The sequence below is a fragment of the Hypanus sabinus genome, chromosome 31 (genome assembly GCF_030144855.1).
Source record: "Hypanus sabinus isolate sHypSab1 chromosome 31, sHypSab1.hap1, whole genome shotgun sequence".
Taxonomy (NCBI): domain Eukaryota; kingdom Metazoa; phylum Chordata; class Chondrichthyes; order Myliobatiformes; family Dasyatidae; genus Hypanus; species Hypanus sabinus.
The window spans coordinates 21,835,103-21,854,510 of NC_082736.1; the positions used below are offsets into that span (position 1 = coordinate 21,835,103).

The 19,408-nt window shown below is 50.7% G+C and overlaps 1 protein-coding gene across 1 annotated transcript in view; it reads left to right on the plus strand.

Annotated features, from left to right (window-relative positions):
* The window catches only part of eef1g (eukaryotic translation elongation factor 1 gamma), a 40,126-nt gene that overhangs the window by 5,209 nt on the left and 15,509 nt on the right, over positions 1-19,408 (plus strand). Inside the window, exons 3-6 of the mRNA XM_059955154.1 lie at positions 2,373-2,436; positions 5,415-5,557; positions 8,434-8,577; positions 14,568-14,697. Of these exons, the coding sequence (XP_059811137.1) occupies positions 2,373-2,436; positions 5,415-5,557; positions 8,434-8,577; positions 14,568-14,697 (481 nt within the window). The remainder of the gene's footprint in view (positions 1-2,372; positions 2,437-5,414; positions 5,558-8,433; positions 8,578-14,567; positions 14,698-19,408) is intronic.

Genomic DNA, 19,408 nt, shown 5'->3' on the forward strand with positions numbered 1-19,408 from the left:
GGGGGTGTGGCATGGTGAGGGGTGATCTTACAGACTGGAATAAAATCATGAGGGGCACAGCCTTTTCCCGTCGGGCGTGGGGAAATCGAGAACAGGAGGGTGAGAGGGGAGAGGTTTAATATGAAACCGAGGGTGACTTTTTCCACCTGGAGGGTAGTTGGTATCTTGAGTGAACTGACTGACAGTTTGGCACCTGAGTGGAGAAGAATTTTTTTTGGAGGTTTATGGGCCAAATATTGACAGTGGGACGAGATGGTGACTGTGGTTAGTATAGATGAGTTGGGCCGAAGGGCCTGTTTGTGATATGGGAGTACAAACACCCGTCATGCTTGTTAACACTTTACAAATTGAGCACTTTTGACGACCTCTTACTGAGTGGGTTCCACCAGCTGCCGTTCAGTCTCAGCGAGATTTAATGTGGACGTTTCCTGCCCCGGGGCCTCGACACCTGCACTGCGTCAAAACTTGACACCGTCGCGTATCCCACTCGCTGAGTATTTAAAAATTTTTGCCGGCTCTGCGTTTTGGACAACAGATTTAGTGCCAGAGGTGCGTCGGACACATTCAGAATCGGGGCGCGGACTCGCTGTCAGGAGCCAGCATTGTTTTAGGAATTGTCGGGGTTCTGTTGTTAGCGATGATGAGAAGCTGCATTGTGACTAGTTGGAACAAATGGCTGCGGGCGACGAGAGATCTGAGCTGAGTCGGCACTAATCTCTGAGCGCCTTGTCCCGCACGACTCTCCCTGCTGAGGTGACTGCGGCTCTCTGTCAGATGGACATTGAAACACAAATCAACGCCAGAGATTCTACAGGCACTGGGAATCCAGAGCAACGCCCACACAAAATGCTGGAGGAGCTCAGCAGGCCGGGCAGCATCAGTGGCGGTTTTGGGTCAGGACCCAGAAGGAAGGGGGAAGATGTCGGAGGGAAAGGAGTCTCGCTGGAAGTGAAATCAGGTGGGTGGGAAAGGGCTGGAGAGGGAGGAATCTGATAGAGGAGAAAGGGAAGGAGGATGGGACCCAGGGGGAGGTGAGGAGGTAAAGGGTCAGAGTGGGGGAGGGGGGATTTGTTTACTGGAAGGAGAGATCGATGTTTATGCCGTCAGGCTGGAGGCTACCCAGACAGAATATAAAGCGTTGCTGTCGCGGAATGGGAATGAAAGTGCTTGTCCGCCAGGAAGTCCAACTTGCGGCGGATGGCACGAAGGTGCTCTGTCGTGTGACCCACATTTCTGGAACCCACAACGTACCCCTCACCTGTAGGTCTTTGGAGTGCCAGGGCAACCCCACGCAGTCACTGGGAGGACGTGGGTGCGCCAGGCAGAACTGGTTGGTCCCTGGCTCTGCGAACCCTTCACGCTGGTTGCAAATCTACCATCCTGCCCGTGCGCACGGCGCTGGGGGTTGCAGTCGAACCGGGGCAGCTGATTACCGGCTCAGAAAGGAGCTTCAGCTCGTTCTCACCCGGTGCGTTTGTTTCTGAGCGTTTTTCACGGTCACAGGAAGCAGCAGCCAGTTTGTGTATAGCAAGTTCCGATGAACATCGATTTCTCTAACTCCCAGTAATTTCTATCCCTCTTTTTCCACCCCATATGCTGGTTTCTTATTTGCTCATCGCCTCCCCCCTCCTTTGCTTTCTTCCGTGTTCCACTGTCCTATCAATTTCCACTTCTCACCGCCCAGCTTCTTAATTCATCTTCCTTCCCCCTCACCTGGTTTCACCTGTCACCTCTCTTGCACTCTGCCCCACCTTATTCTGGCGTGGAAGGGTCTCAGTCCAGAATGCGGACTGTATCCCCCTCCACGGAGGCTGCCAGACCCGCTGAATCCCTGCAGCATTTTGTGAGTGTTGCTCTGGGTTTCCCGCGTCTGTTTGTGGTTTGGGAGTACCAGTCAACGTGCGCAAATGTCGTGCTGGCCTTGGAATCAGGAGAATTACCCTGGGAATGAAGGGGTTAATGTACAAGGAGCATTTGATGGCTCTGGGCCTGTACTCGCTGGAGTTCAGATTAATTTGGGGGAGGGGGTTTGGTCACTGAATATTGAATGGTGACGTTGGGAGATCGTTTCCAATAGTGGGGGGAGTCTGACCAGAGGGCACAGCAGCAGAATAGAAGGGTGGCTCTTTAGAACAGAGGGTGGTGAATCTGTGGAATTTGTTGCTACGTGCACAAGAGGTTCTTGATTAATCTACGCGTCAAAGGTTACAGGGAGGGGCAGGAGAACGGGATTGAGGGGAAAATAAACCAGCCAGTGGAATGATGGAGCAGACCTGCTTTGTGGTTGTGATGTGACTGGTGCGTTGTGCCTGCTGCAGCGCTGGTTCCGTCTGGAGTTGGCAGTTCAGCGTATTTATCACTCAACCTTCCAGGTCCCGGCGTTCGAAGGCGATGACGGCTTCTGCGTATTTGAGAGTAATGCCATTGCCCATTACGGTAAGCCGCAAGTTGCATCATCTATCAATTCAGTAATGTTCCGATGTCCTCTGCCTCCCCTCACATCAGCCGCAGCCCGACCGCTCCCTTCCTCCTCCCTGTGCACTGCCACGTCATGCTTACACTCCACACCTCGGTGTCGCTGTCCCACAGAGTTTTCATCCGCCCTGTTGCTACCTAGAAAAGTTCCTTTTGCCGTGAGACCCCGTCACTTAATCATTTCCTGTCAAAGTGACCTTTCGGTGGGATAATCCTGTACCCAGCGTCACTTTCTGCATATACAATCGGTGTGTATACTTCGTAGGTACGGGAGTGAAACCCGGTGTGATCTTCCGTTGCTGCAGCCTGTCCACTGCAAAGTTCGACGTGTTGTGCGTTCAGAGATGCTGTTCTGCACCCCGCTGTTGTAACGTGTGGTTATTTGAGTTACTGTCGCCTTCCTGACAGCTCGAACTGGTCTGGCCAATCTCCTCTGACCTCTGAGGCGCTTTCAGCCTAAACTCCCAGGCTGGCAGTTTCTGAGGTCCTCAAACTGCCCCATCTGGCACCGACCACCAACTGAACCTCGACCACATCAGGCCCTGAGTTGCTGCCACGTGATTGGCTGATTAGAGACCAGCATGAAGGAGCAGGTGTACTGAATAAAGTGGCCACTGAATGTATATAAACTGATCTTGTGTACGTACGGCCACATTTAAACAGTCACTTGTACATTGTGTTTTATGGTATTGCTTTTATATTAATCCTTAACCAGAGTCACAGTTTGTAAATTGGGGAAGCTTTTCCTCTTAACTGTAGCATTACAGTGTTCTTTTAAAACCAAGTGGCCAGGTTTGGTTAGATTTCAAAACAAAGTTGATTAATCTAAATTCTGCGTTGTTACAGCAGTCCACCGACTCCACGCGGACTAGCACTCACCCAGGGACACTGTTCCCACGTTAATCCGAATTTCATTCCACCGAACTTTCCCGTTAACACTCCTTGTTTCCTGCCGCTCGCCTGCTAATTTGGGATAATTTGCTGCGGGGAATTGGCCTGCCAGGCCAGAAACTCCACATGGTGCGGGAGGTCGGGATTTAACCCAGGGGACTGGAGCCGCGAGTTTGTTTATTGAGGTACAGTAAGCCCTTTGAGCCGAGCTGCCCAGCGATCCTCGGTTTAATCCTAGCCTAATCATGGGGCAATTTACACTGACCAATTACCCTACGGACTGTGGGACCAGGAGGAAACCCGCCCAGTCACAGGGTGAGCGTACAAGCAGCAGCGGGGATTGAACCCGGTTACCCAGCTCTGTAAACCGGTGCACTAACCACTACACTACCGTGCTGCTGGAAATATGTAGCTTCTCGAACACTTTGAGCCTACTCAAGTCCTCAACTTTAATCAGCTTTTTTAAAAAAATATTTACTTCTACCTGAGAAATCCCTTTCAATGGCGTCTTTAAAATCCCAAAGGCCGCAATTAGCTCCCGGGGCCAACATAGCGAGCCCCCAGCTTAGCGGTCGTGGGTTTCCTGCACCCGGAGTGGCCTGTCGCTGGGAGGAGAGGAGGATTTACCAATGCCTAGTCGGTGGCAAGATCGTAGCTGGGGGAATGACGAGCGTTTATGATTGGCAGGCTGTAGTGTGGGCAGGTCAGTGGGGTGGAGATACGCCCCTACTAAACATGTGAGGTGCTCCTTCCTTCCGCTAGCCTGCAGGTCACCCTTGGGAAAGCGGTCACACCTGCTTAGCCGTGGGAGCAGGTGGTGGACGGTGGTATGAGCAGGCAGGCAATCTCTGATGAGTATTGATAATGGCCGGGGTCACCCGTCTTGTAAAGACACGGCCCAGAAGAAGGCAATGGCAAACCATTTCTGTAGAAAAATTTTCCAAGAACAATCACAGTCATAAGATTATGATCGCCCACGTCATATGTCATGGCACATAATGATGATATCATACGACAGCACATAATGATGCTGATGACTAGTGTGAGGAAATGGAGAAATGGGGGATAAGACCGTAAGGTGAACAGGAGTAGGATTGGGCCATTTGGCCCTTCAAGTCTGTTCCTGACCATGGCAATTTATTTTTCATCTCAGCCCTGTTCTTGTAATCTTTGAGCAAGGGTGGCATTGTTGTCCTGCAGTGTGTATGGGTCCCACCCAGATTAGAGCAGGGTTCATTCCCGGGGCAGTTTGTACTCCAGACAGATCTCAAGCCAGAAACGGCAGTATACTCAACTAAACACATCGGCCTACCAAGGGCAGCGTCTAGTCGAAGCGGGGCGGCGTGGTTTAACTCATCCACAAGATACAAGATTACTGCCGCAAAGCAAGCTCTCCCGGCAGCGGGCAGTCTCTTCAGCCACGCAGCCGCCGGTGAATCCTCCCTGCCCACCACTCCAAACGCTCTCGTACGTAACACGAGCACTTGGGCCCTGGGGCCGGTCCCTGCTCCGTCTTTCAGTGAGGTCTCTTCCTGCCTTCCCACCCTCGGGAAGCCGTGATTCCCCTGCTCTGCATAAATTTAGCGTGATGTTACTAGAGCGTCTGTGGCCCGGGTTCAGTTCTGCTGCCGTCTGTACGTTCTCCCCATCGCAGGGTGTTCTGGTTTCCTCCCGTGTCCCAAAACCTGTGGGTCGGTCACATGGGATGTAACTGGGCAGCACGGGCTGGTTACCGTGCTGTATCTCGAAATAAGAAGGGTCAGTAAAATTTATTTCACTTAATGAGCTAAGTGTGAATACTGTGAATTACGCTCTGGAAAGAGCATTTTTTCCTGGTCCCTGTCCCAGTCTATTCCCCAGAGTCTGGAGGCTGTGGGAGTGGATTTTGATCCCCAGTGCACTTGGCCCTGCAAGCCTCGAACCTCTTTACCCAGCACACAGGATAAAATGAGTCGAGGGAGGAAGGAGTACTGTGCGGGCACTACAGCGGGGGGCGGTGAGGTTCCTGTCGGCTCACTCTGCGTGTTGTCTCTCTCCCCCCCCCACAGTGGCCAACGACGAACTGAGAGGAACTACGCGCGAGGCGGCGGCGCAGATCCAGCAGTGGATCAGCTTTGCAGACAGCGATGTCATCCCCCCTGCCAGCACGTGGGTCTTCCCCACACTAGGCATCATGCAGTACAATAAACAGGTGGGTCTGACCTTCGGTATGGGGCTCCAGCCTTGGATTGCAGGGTTCAGAAGAGTGACCGTACAGCACAGGAACAGAATTAGGCCATTCGGCCCATCGAGTCTGCTCTGCCATTCCATCATGGCTGATATATTATCCCCCTCCACCCCGTGCCCTGTCCCTATATCCTTCCACGCCGTTACTAGCCAAGAGTTCATCAACCTTTGCTTTGAATATACCCAGACATGCTTTTCACAGCCATTTGTGGCAATGAATTCCATAACTTCACCACCCTCTGGCTAAAGAAAATGCTCCTCACCTCTGTTCTAAAGGGACGTCCTATTCTCAGAGGACTGCCCCCCAATTGAGGAAGCCTCCTCCCCGCTCTATCCTTGCAGTGAAATCCCCTTGGATCCTCTGAACTCCTCCCCGTAACCTCTCCGCCCAATTCTGCGGACGCTGGAAAACGCTGAGTACTGCACACGAAGCACCAGAGGTACTCGGCAAGTCGGGCAGCGTGAAGAGTGGATGCTTTGGACTGAGGGCCTCGTCAGGACTGGGTGGGGGGGGGAGGGAGGGGCGGAAGCCAAGATAAGGCGCTGGGGGCAGGTGAAGGGGTGAAGTAAGAAGCTGCGAGGTGATGGGAGGAAGAGGCGAAGGGCTGAATCGTATGAGAGAAGAGTGGACGGGAGGAGGAGGAACATCGGGGGAGGTGCCCTTGCATTGCAGACCAGGCCCCTCTGTTCGAATCTTTACCCGGTGTTCCCCTCGGCCACCGAGGGACGGAAGCCAGCGGGGTCTTCTGAAGTGCAGCCCACCCACTTGAAGGCTCGACGTCTTGTGCGTTCAGGGATGCCCCTCTGCCCAGCGCCTGGCGATTTGAGTTACTATTGCCCTCCTGTCAGCTTGAACTCGCCTGGCCTGTCCCCTCCGACCCCTCTCAGAAAGCTGCTGCTCGTGGGATGATCTTTGTTTCTCTCTGTAAACTCCTCTCTCCTCTCTAGTTTACAGAGAAAAACAAAGGTCATCCCACGAGCAGCAGTGGTGAAGATCGTCGGAGGGAGGCGGGTGAAGTTGGAGAACTCACTGCTCATTCCATTTCAATTCTAGCCCTGACTAATCACCAGTTACCATTTTAAATATACCCAATGAGATGGCCTCCACAGCCGAGTGCATGGGAGGGCTGACTTGACAGAAGACACTGGGAGAGCAGTATTAGAATTTTAAAAACCAGAGGAAGAAGCTAAGGGTTACTGAGTGAGCAGGTAGAACGGAACGGAAGTGGCCCCGCTCAGATCAGCTGGTGTTTTATGCAGGGCAATCGACTTCCTGATCGATAAAGCGGCAGTAATTTCCCCTTCAGAGCCGTCCGGCTAATGACTTCATCCTGTTTGGATGTGTTCGGGAAGGCATTTCCTTCCCCGTGGGTGATGTGCCAACAATCTGACCCTCTACAGCTGCAGCAGCGTCTGGAGACCCCTCTGCACGAGGCCCCCCGTCCATCATTCTTTCCTCGCCAACTCAGTGGCCGCTTGGGTTCAGGAACACAGCCGGCAACTATTTGTAACATATGGTAATCTGAGTCACCGTTCTCCTCTGACCGCCCTTGTTATTTTCATCCACAGAGCTGCCGCTCACTGGGTGCGTTTTGGTTTTGCGCCACTCTCTGTAGATTCTACGGACTGTCGTGCGTGAAGATCCCAGGAGATCGGTGTCTGGGCAATTATTCCACCGTCAAAGTCACCCTGGTTACATTTCTCCCCCCATTCAGATGTTTGGTCTGAACAACTACTGAACCTCTCGACCGCGTCTGCCCGCCACTCGATTGGCTGATTAGATACTTGCATTAAACAATCGCCCATTTAGGTTTACATAATAAGCGGGGCCACCGAGTTTAGATCCTGAAACGTAGAGGGAGGTGGAGACGATCTGTGGCAGGCTGTGTAGCCACTCACACCGCAGCTCCTCATCAGATTGCTGGAGAAGGAGCGGCCGAGGGCTTTTCCCTCGGTCGGGGTGACTTGCTAAGAGGCGCAGATCGAGTGGACAGCCAGAGGCCTTTTCCTGAGGGCGGAAGTGGCCAGCATGAGAGGTCGTGACCTTAAGGTGATTGGAGGAAAGTGTGGGGTGATGTCAGAGGTTAGTTCTTCGCACGGAGATTAGTGGGTGCTTGGAACACCCTGCTGGGGTAGAGGCACCACCCCTGGTGACATTTAAATTATCATTTCTTTGGGTGTGCTGACACTGGAGAGTGTTAGAGGAGGTTCCAGGATTGAATGGCTTGTCATATGAAGACCGTTTGACGGCTCTGGGCCTGTATTCACTGGAATACAGAAGAATGAGGGGTGACCTCATTGAAGCCCATCGAATGGTGAAAGGATGGTGGGCGAGTCTTAACGCCAGAGGACACTGCCTCAGAGTAGAGGGGTGTCCTTTCGGAACGGAGACTGGGGAATTTCTTTAGAGAGTGTGGTGAATCTGGAATTCATTGCTGCAGATGTGCTGTGGAGGCCGAGTCACTGGGTATGCTTAAGGCAGAAGTTGATAGATTCTTGATTGGTCAGGGAATAAAGGGGGTTGGGGGCTGAGAGGAGAAAATGCATCGGCCATGAAGAAATGATGGAGCAGACTCGATGGGCCAAATGGCCTAATTCTCTCGCCTGACTCTTCTCTTGAGGTCTTAAATAGGCACAGGGATGACAGAAACATGGACGGTTATGCAGGAGGGGTTAATTGTATGTGGGCTAAATGATTTGCATGGCATTGTGGGCCGAAGTGTTGTAATGTTGCAGAATCTGAATGTGTGACACTGCTCAGGGTGGCCGTGACGGTGCGACAGAGCTTGCCGTGGCTCGGCCAGTGTAAAACCGCGCTTCACGACTGCTGCTCTCTCACAGGCCACCGAGCACGCCAAGGACGAGGTGAAGAAGGTCCTGGGCATCCTGAACGAGCACTTGAAGACGAGGACATTCCTGGTGGGAGAGCGTGTCACCCTGGCCGACATCACACTCGTCTGTTCCCTCCTGTGGCTATATAAGCAGGTAAGCAAGCGGTCTGTTCCACTTCCAGCTTGCGGGCAAGGCCGTGCTCCCTCTCCTGCAGGTGCTGTCCCTGGGGTCAAAGTTACTTGGAGAATCGGTTCACAAGGACCGGATAGGCTCGGGCTTTCAGAGGAGGCTCAGGAATGACCTGAGGCTTAAAACATCATGAGCGACAGATGAGCTGGATGGTCAGTCTTTTTACCTGGCCTGGAGCGGGGGGCCGGGATGGGGGGGGTGAAGAGGGAGCACAGGGTTGGGGAAGAGGCAAAGCTTCTCGTACAGAAGGCGATGGGTGTATGTAACCAGCTGCCAGATGAAGTCAGAATCGGGTTTGAAATCGCCGGCACGCATCGTGACATTTGTTAACTTTGTACCAGCAGATACGTAAAGTTGAGAAAAAGCCCAGTGAATTGCAGTAAATGGGTAATACAAAGATATTAAAACAGTAGTGAGGGTAGTGTTCATGGGTTCAGTGGCAGAGGGGAAGAAGCTGTTCCTGAATCGCTGAGTGTGTGTGTTCAAGCTTCTCTACCTCCTTGAGAACAGGGTATGTCCTGGGTGATGGGAGGCCTTAATACTGCTCCTTGAGGATGTCCCGGATACCAGAGAGACTAGTACCCATGAGGGAGCTGACTCAGTTTACAACTCTCTGCAGCTTCTTTTCTTCATTGATTTAAATTTTATTGAATTCTTTTATAAATTTTCCCCAAACCTTTGAGTCAGTGTTGAAATTATGTAAATCATAGCTTACAAAACATAAAATTATCCATAAAATAAAGACAAACATGGCAGAAATAGATATCAATATAGTAATCATGTGTGGCTATTTAGTCCTCTAATAACACAAAACTGCCATTCAACAATATCCTTCACCACTATTCCCCCCCCCCACCCTCAGGAAGCCTGAATATTTGCCCCATTTTTGTGCATAGCTGTCCAGTCTCTCAAACTCAAACATCACTCTCGTCTGTTCCCTCCTGTGCCTCTACAAGCAGGTAAGCAAGCGGTCTGTTCCACTTCCAGCTTGCGGGCAAGGCCGTGCTTGTAAGACTTGCTTTCAAAAGCTGCCACTTGGGCTATTTCTGTGGCCCACTCCTGAAATGATGGTCCCCTCCAGCCTCTAACTATAATTTGTCCTCCTACCATCATACTTGTCTGGATCCAATTTTGGGAGTACTTATCCGCAAGTAACTGAAGTTACTGGATGATGGGGTGGTATATTGGATTAGTAAGTATGCAGATGATACTAAGATAGGTGGCCTTGTGGATAATAAAGCAGGTTTTCAAAGCTTGCAGAGAGATCTAGGCCAGTTAGAAGAGTGGGCCGAATGATGGCAGATGGAGTTTAATGCTGAGAAGTGTAAGGTGCTACATTTTGGTAGGGCTAATCAAAATAGGACATACATGGTAAATGGTAGGGCATTGAAGAATGCAGTAGAACAGAGTGATCTAGGAATAATGGTGCATAGTTCCCTGAAGGTGGAATCTCATGTGGATAGGGTGGTAAAGAAAGCTTTTGGTATGCTGGCCTTTATAAATCAGAGCATTGAGTATAGGAGTTGGAATGTAATCTTAAAATTGTACAAGGCCAAATTTGGAGTATTGTGTACAGTTCTGGTCACCGAATTATAGGAAAGATGTCAACAAAATAGAGAAAGTACAGAGAAGGTTTACTAGAATGTTACTGGGTTTCAGCCCCTAAATTACAGAGAAACGTGGAACAAGTTAGGTCTTTATTCTTTGGAGCATAGAAGTTTGAAGGGGGACTTGATAGAGGTATTTAAAATTATGAGGGGATAGACAGAGTTGACGTGGATAGGCTTTTTCAATTGAGAGTAGGGAAGATTCAAACGAGAGGGCATGAGTTGAGAGCTAAGGGGAAAAAGTTTAGGGGTAACACGAGGAGGAACTTCTTTACTCAGAGAGTGGTAGCTGTGTGGAACAAGCTTCCAGTAGAAGTGGTAGAGGCAGGTTTGGCATTGTCATTTAAAGTAAAATTGGATAGGTATATGGACAGGAAAGGAATGGAATGGAGGGTTTTGGGCTGAGTGCAGGTCGGTGGGACTAGGTGAGAGTAAGCGGTCGGCATAGACCAGAAGGGCCGAGACGGCCTGTTTCTGTGCTGTGATTGTTATATGGTTATAAGTGTGTCTCCCAAGACAAAAAGTCTGGGGCAGAGAGGGAGATGAATACCCAGAACTTCACCAATATACTTAAGTAGCATAATGCAAACTTCTTGGATTCTGGGACAGGACCAGAGCGCATGTACTGAGTCTCCTTTATCGGCCTCACAGCGCCAACAGTCGGGTATTTTTCAGCCATAATCTACGTAACCGTGCCGGAGTCCCAACAAAAACCCTCGGATCTCTGGACATTTTCCTGCAGCTTATCTTGGTCCTGAGCAGGAACACCCCCCCATGCTACAGCCAGTCAGAATGCTCTCCAGGGTACTCCTGCAGAAATCTGCGAGTGCTTAGGTGCCGAACCAAGATCTCAAACTCCTGATGTACCCATATATCCGACATTTTATTATTTTCTTCGGATGCCATCTTCTTGAAGATGCCTTTGATGGTGGGGGGGGGGGGTTGATATGCCCGTGACGGAGCTGGCTGTGTCTACAACGTTTCTACGGCAGGGGCTGCCAACCTTGGGGTCCAGAGACCCCTTGCTTAATGGGATTGGTCCCTGGCATTAACAAGAAAGGGTTTGGACTGCCTGTGCTGCAGCTTCTTGTGATCCTGTGCATTGGAGCCTCCCTCCCAGAGACCAGATGCAACAGCTGTAGATAGAAGTTGCTCGCGGTCAGCAGGGACGCTGCGGGCCGAAGGGCCTGTTTCTACACTCTGCGACACTTCCCATTCAAGTGGTCCAAAATTCCCTGGCACTGATCTTTTCAAACTCCCCGCCCCACCTTGCCGAAAACGCGAGCAGGCAGCGTGGTAAAGGAGGTCCATGAGGTTCTGGTCTTCATCGGCTGGAGCATCAAGCTGAGGGGTGGGAAGTTGAGGTACAACTGAGTAAGAGGCCTCAGCTGGAGGACTGTGCGTGGTTTTAGTCCCCACGCTCTGGGTAGGATGTGATTGTACGGAGGAGTTTCAGCTGAGTGCTGCCGGGGAGGGAGTGGCTATTTATTGCGAGGAGCTGCTGAGGCTGGAAATGGACGAGGTAGAGGGTTTACAAAGTTACGAGCAGAAGCGTAGAGGGGAGTCAGAATCTGGTTAGTTGTCACTGACGTTTCATGAAATTTGAAATGTCATGGAAGAAATTGTGACAAGATGCTATAAAAATCGTGGGAAAGAAGAAGTAACCATTCAGAAATTTGATGGTAGAGGGAAAGGACAGGAGATGGGATGTTATGCTGGAGTTGTACATGATGTTGGTGAGGCCTAATTTGGAGTATTGCGTGAAGTTTTGGTCACCTACCTACAGGAAAGACGTAAACAAGGTTGTAAGAGTACAGAGAAAATTTACAAGGATGTTGCCGGGTCTGGGGGACCTGAGTTAGAAGGAAAGATTGAACAGGTTAGGACTTTATTCGTTGGACGATGGAGAGGAGATTTGATAGAGGTATACAGAATTACGAGGGGTACAGATAGGGTAAATGCAAGCAGGCTTTTTCCACTGAGGGTGGGTGGGACCACAACCTGAGGCTCTGGGGAGGTGAAAAGTTTAACGGGAACACGAGAGGAAACTTCTTCACTCAAGAGGTTGGTGAGAGTGGAACGAGCTGCCCAGTGCAAGTGGTGGACACCAGTTCGATTTCAGCATTTAAGGGAGGTTTGGTTAGGTATGTGGACAGTAGGGGTGTGATGGTCCAGGTGCTGCAGTTCAAATGGTTTGGCACAAACTAGATGGGCTGAAGGGCCTGTTTCTGTGCTGTACTTCCCTATGACTCTAAGCTGTTGTTAAGATATTGAGTGTGTGACTTGAGGCTCCTTTACCTCCTACCTGGCTGTATCATTGAGAAGAGGGCATGTCCCAGGTGGTGAGTCTTCAATGGCTGCTGCCTTCCTTGGTTTGTCTCTCGACGTAGCAGAGGCAGCCAACCTGAGGCCATGGATTAGTGTAAGGGATAAGTGGTTTAGTGAGGTCTGTAGTGAAAAATGTTCTCCCCCCTCCCCATGCCACAGTGAATGCGGAGGTACAGACAGGGACTCTTAACAGCACTTGTGTATCTAAACGTGCTCTTGAACTACTAACGGTTAGAAAGCTACAGGTCAAATTTAGGGAAATGGGATCAGTGGAGACATACTTGGTAGTATTAACAAGCTGGGCCGAAGGGCCTTTTACTCTGCTGGATGTCCTCACTGCCTTCAGGGGGCTTGTGCAGACAGCATTCCCCCCCCCCCCCCCCCCCCCCCGCCTTGGGTAGGTTGCTGGCGGTACTGTGTCGATGTGACCTCGTTCTTTCGCCTTGACCCCAGTGACAAAGATCACCTACGTGCTGGAAAGGAATATTTCAGGGGATCATCTTTGGGATTCTCCTGCAGCTCAAATCTGGAGTTCAGGGGTCTGCACAGTTCAGTCCTAACCAGGTGTGTACACGTGTGTTTTTTCATTTCCTTCTTTCTGTCCTGATCTCGGACTCCGGTGTGTTTCCCCCACACATTCTGTATGTCAGTAATGCTGATTGGTTGGACAGCTGACCACTAATTTATCCCTGGGGTAACTGGGTGGCAGAAGTAGCCAGGGTGTAGGCTATAAATTACAACAGGAGATAGAAACACCATGTCAAAAGGGCATGTTACGGTAGTCATGGGTGATTTAAATGTGCGGGTGGATTAGGAAAAATCTGGTAGATATTGGATCCCAAGAGAGGTAATTTGTCGAATGCTGATGAGATGGTTTAGAGCAGCTTGTGGTAGGGCCCACTAGGGGAATGGCTGTTCTGGATTGGCTGTTGTGTAATGACCCAGATATAATCAGGAAGCTTAAGGTAAAGGATCCCTGAGAGGGCAGTGATCACAATGTAAAATTCACTCTGCAGTTTGAGAAGATAACGTCAAGTGTGTCAGCATTACAGTTGAGTCAAGGAAATGACAGAGGCACGAGAGGGGAGCTGGCCGAAGTTGATTGAAAGGGGACACTAGTAAGGATGACAGCAGGGCGGGAAAGGTTCATCACAAACATGAAGTATTCTGAAAGGGGGATGAGGTGGCTGACAAGCAAAGACAGCATAAAAGCAAAAGAGAGGGTGTATAATATAACAGGAATTAGTAGGTAGATGTTAAAAACAAACAGAAGGAACCGTGGTAGCACTCCATTTGAATGTTGGGGACATGGAAATGATGGATGACCTGGGAAGAAGTATGGAAGACCTATGGAAGACTAGCAGTATACCGGATGTTCAGGAGTTTTGGGGCAGAAGTGCTGTTACTAGGGAGAAGCTGAAAGATCTGAAGGCTGGTAAGTCACCTAGACCAGGATTTTGACAGGAGAGATTGTGCAGACAGTACTGATTTTCCCAGAATCACTGGATTCTGGAATGGTTCCAGAGGAATGGAAAGTTGCAAATGTCACTCCACTGTTTTAGAAGGGAGGGAAGCAGAGGAGAAACTATAGGCCAGTTAGTCCGACCTCAGTGTTGGGAAGATGCTGGAGTCGATTGTTAAGGATGTAGTTTTGGCGTACGTGATGAAGTCGGCCAGAATCAGCGCGGTTTCCTCAAGATAATGGGCCTGTGGCCGACTACGCGATGGATCGATTAGGGCAAAGGGCTCCCTCCTGAACGTGCATGTCTTCACTTCATGTCGAGTTCGTTGTTTCTGCATTGAATTGCCACTTGTGTGCATTGGCTAACGCGACCCGGTAAAACGTTCGTTTCTGCTCCGCGTAAGTTTGGCATTTCCAACCACGGTGAGGATCAGTGAGTTATTCGGTCGCGTGGGTGTAATTGGGCAAGGGCTGCATCTCTCCGTGGTGTCGTGGCTGGGATGAAGATGGAGGCGCGTGACGCCTTGTTTACCGGCGACTTCTCTCCGTTCCCCCAGGTTTTGGAGCCCTCCTTCCGGCAGTCCTTCACCAACACCAACCGCTGGTTTGTGACCTGTGTGAACCAGCCGCAGTTCAAAGCTGTCGTGGGCCAGCTGCAGCTCTGCAACAAGATGGCGCAGTTTGACGGTGAGTGCTCGTTCTGCTCCGACTTGTCATTAATCCGAAGCAGGTTCATTATGTCATGAGCTTTGCTGGTTTGTGATGTGCAAGACGTTAAAAATATTTCTGTAAACATCGCAGAGTGGAGCCAAACGGTGAGGTCGTGCAAACGTTGACCGTTGGGGAATCTGATAGCAGAGAGGAGGAACGTTCTTAAAATGTCGGCTGCAAGTCTTCTATGGTGGGTGGGGGGTTGAAGACCAGAGGACCCAGCCTCAGAGAGAAGGACGGAGACGAGGTAGCCAGAGGGTGGCGAATCTGTGGAGTTCGTTGCCACAATCGGCTTTGGAGGCCGAGTCATTGGGTACATTCAAAGCAGATTCTTGATTATCCAGGGCATGAAGGGATACGGGGAGAAGGGAGGAGATTGGGGCTGAGAAGGAAATGGATCAGCCATGATGAAATGGTGGAGAAGACTCGATGGGTCAAATAGCCTAATTCTACTCCTATCCATATGAGAACATAAGAAACAGGAGCAGGAGTCGGCCATCTGGCCCGTCGAGCCTGCCCGCCATTCAATAAGATCATGGCTGATCTGGCCACGGACTCATCTCCACCTGCCTGCCTTTTCCCCATCACCCTCAATTCCCCTTCTCTGCAAAAATTGATCCATCCTTGTCTGAAATATATTTACTGAGGGAGCCTCCACTGCTTCACTGGGCAGAGAATTCCACAGATTCACCACTCTCTGGGAAAAGCAGTTCCTCCTCATCTCCATCCTAAGATGGAGGCTATGTCCCCTAGTTCTAGTCTCACCTACCAGTGGAAACAACTTTCCTGCCTCTAATCTCCCTTTCATAATTTTATAAGTTTATATAAGATCTCATCTCATACTTCTGAATTCCAACAAGGCGACTGAATCTCTCCTCATAGTCTAACCCCCTCATCCCTGGAACAACCTGGTGAACCTCCTCTGCACCGCCTCCAAAGCCAGTATATCCTTCCTCGAGTCAGGAGACCAGTACTGCACACGGTACTCCAGGTGCGGCCTCACCAGTACACTGTACAGTCGCAGCATGACCTCCCTGCTCTTCAATTCAATCCCTCTAGCATCCCATTTGCCTTCTGCACCTGCAAACCAACCTTTTGTGATTCATGCACAAGCACTTCCAAGTCCCGCTGCACAGGGACTGTTGCAATGTTGAATGTTGCAATCTTTCAACATTTAAATAATAATATGCTCTTCCGTTCTTCCTTCCAATATCTTACAGTCTTATGGACTCCCTGATGGTAGTAATGAGAAGAGGGAACGTAGAGGGTGGCCGGGAGTGTGTCATGATGGTTGTTGTCTTTTGCAGTTATCTTGGGTGGAGAGGTGAGTGGCTGTGATCGAGCTGGCTGAGTTCACGACCCACTGTAGCCTTTTACCGATCCAGTGCATTGTGGCAGTCTGTAAGAGGGAGGAAACCATTGTTAATGAGACAGCAGAGAGAGCTGCCCCTGCCCTGTGTGTGTGTGTGCCTGATGGGACAGTTTTATCCAACATGTAGAGTTAGGGGATTCGGTGCTACAAGCAATAAATTGGAGGAATTCAGCGGCCTGAGGAGAACCTGTGAGGAGGATAGGATGCTTCGGGTCCCAATGCAGGCTTTTGACCTGAAACGCTAATGGTTCCATGAGCGTCCAAACCCACAGATGCTGCTCGACCTCCTGAGTTCCTCCAGGTTGTTTACCCAACCAGCGCTGTTTCTGTGATGAGGTTTACTGTATCTGACCCATTCTGAACACGTAATGGGACGGGGCAGAGCAGGGCTTCCCAGATCATCTTATGCCACAGGCCGCTACCATTAACCGAGGTGTCTGGGGTAGAGGGAGTCGCACTCTATACTAGCCCTTCCCTGAGTGAGGGCGGATTTACTCAACATGAGGCTCTATAAGGGACTCGTGAGACCACACATGGAGTATTGTACGCAGTTTTGGGCTCCTTATTTTAGAAAGGATAGACTGACATTGGAGAGGGTTCAGAGAAGATTCACGAGAAAGATTCCAGGACTGAGAGGGTTACCGTATGAGGAACGTCTGGCAGCTCTTTGGCTGTTTTCCCTGGAGTTCAGGAGAAGGAAGGGGGATCTCCTAGAAACATTCCGAATGTTAAAAGACCTGAACAGATTAGATATGGCAAAGTTATTTCCCATGGTAGGGGAGTCAGTATTGAAGGACGTACTTTTAGAACTGAGCTGCGGAGAAATTACTTTAGTCAGAGGTGGTAAATCTGTGGAATTTGTTGCCTCGAGTGGCTGTGGAGGCTGAGTCATTGGGTGTATTTAAGGCAGAGATAGATAGGTTCTTGATTAGCCAGGGCATCAAAGGGAGGAGGCAGGGGAGTGGGGATGACTGGAAGAATTGGATCAGCCCATGACTGAATAGCCCGATGGGCCAAATGGCCTGCTTCTCCTATGTCTGAAACGTAGTTAAATTTGCGTCCATAGCCAACACAGACTGAGGACCTCACACTTACTGCGCCAACATGGCGTGCCCACAACCGCTAAACCGCCTTTGGGGGCAGTCGGAGCACCTGGTGGCGGGAGTTGAACCCCAGTCATCAAGGCAATTGTGCTCACCACGTCACATCTGAACAGCACTGTTCCTGCCCCCTCGCTCTGGGAGTCTGCAGTAGGACCGTTTCAGAGTCTTTCCCCTCTGCCAATGCTGGGGGAGAGGGGGCATTTCTGACCGGAGGTGTGGCAGGCACTCGGCTCAGGGTGCAGCGCCCCAGGGGAAAAGTGTGTCACTAGTGTAGACCCTGAGAATGGTCCGAGTGCGGTTTACTCCCAACGGGACTGGAGGCACTAGACCTGTGTACAACCACAGCAAAGTTTGTTTGGGCAGTGCCTCAACATGGTTTGTCCTGCGCCCAGCCAAATCATGGTGCCTTTCACCTCTAACTCCTGCCAGATTGTGCCGGCTGAGCGGGCTGAGGGCGGCACAGTTGAGTAGCGATCGGTGTAATGCCACCCGGGTTGGGTTCCAGCCACTGACTGAGTCTGTACAGAGCCTGATCGAAACGTCTCGGCCCTCGATGTCAGCGCTTTACAGGAACAGAGCTCCCCCTGCATTTTTGCGTTTTTCTACAGAATAGAACGTTACAGTTGTAGGGAGCACAGTGCAAGGTTGTAACAGGGTAGATTGTGAGGTACAGAGTTCATCTTACGAGTTGTAGAGAAGTACACCTTTGGCCCATTTAGTCCATGCAAAAATCTTTAACGTTGCCTACTCCCATCGACCTGCACCAGTACGATACCCCTCCATACCCCTACCATCCACGTGTGTATCTGAACTTCTCTCACATGGTGAAATCGAGCTCACAAGCACCACTCACGCGAGGCTCCGAGTGGAGTAGTTCCCCCTCGTGTTCCCGGACCATTTACTAGACCACAAGAATTCAGTAATCGGCCTGTCGAGTCTGCTCTGTCTCAACACACTCCGCCTTCTCCCCGTAACCTTTCCCACCCTGACTTGCCATGAATCTGTCAACCTGTACCTGATGGCCTGGCCTTGGCTGTGGCGACAAATTCCACAGATTCACCACCTCCTGGCTGGAGAAATTCCTCCTGGTCCCCGTTCTAAATGGATGTCCTGGTCCTAGACTCTCCCATTATAGAAAACATCCTCCCCACATCCATTCTAACTTGGTCTTTCATTAATCAATAGGTTTCGATGAGACCTCCCCCCCGGAATTCTTCTAACGTTGTCATTGATTATATTGGCTGCTTTGCTGAGAGAGAGTCCATGGAAGAGAGGTGTTGGGTTTAGACCACCCTGGTAGATAGATGTGTGTGGTACACAGATCTCAAAGATTCAGGGTGAACTTAAACTGTCGCAGTTGTCCTCCCTGTGACCTCCAGCTGCTCCGGTTTCCTCCCACAGTCCAAGGCCGTACTCCTTGTCCACTCTATCTGTGCCTTTCATAATCTTATAAACCTCTGTCAGATCTCCCCTCAGCCTCCGACGCTCAAGTTTGTCCAGCCTCTTATGATAGCACACGCACTCTAAACCATGCAGCATCTTGTTCAACCTCTTCTGCACCTGAAAGCAATAAATAATAATGAGAACTTGAGATAAAGAGTCCTTAAAGTGAGATCACTGTGTGGGGACATCTCAATGGATGGGCAAGTGAGTGTAGTTATCCCCTTTCGTTCAGGAGCCTGATGGTTAAGGGGTAATATTTGTTCCTGAACCTGGTGGTGCGAGTCCTGAGGCTCCTGTACCTTTTACCTGATGGCAGCAGTGAGAAGGGAGCACAGCCTGTGCGGTGGGGGTCTCTGGTGAAGGGAGCACGGCCTAGGTGGTGGGGATCTCTGGAGAAGAGAGCACGGCCTGGGTGGTGGGGGTCTCTGGAGAAGGGAGCATGGCCTGGGTGGTGGGGGTCTCTGGAGAAGGGAGCATGGCCTGGGTGGTGGGGGTCTCTGGAGAAGGGAGCATGGCCTGGGTGGTGGGGGTCTCTGGAGAAGGGAGCATGGCCTGGGTGGTGGGGGTCTCTGATTGTTTATTTGTACGGATTTGGGAAACGGCTTCAAAAGGACATTTCCCTAAGGCCATTTGACAACGTGACCCGCTGTCGGCTCCAGTCAAGTCTGGCTGTACAAGTGTAAGCCCGAATCGAGTGGAGTTGGGGTCTGAATCCATACCGATCATTTCATTGCTGGGTAAAACAATCATGGAATGCAGAATGCAATGT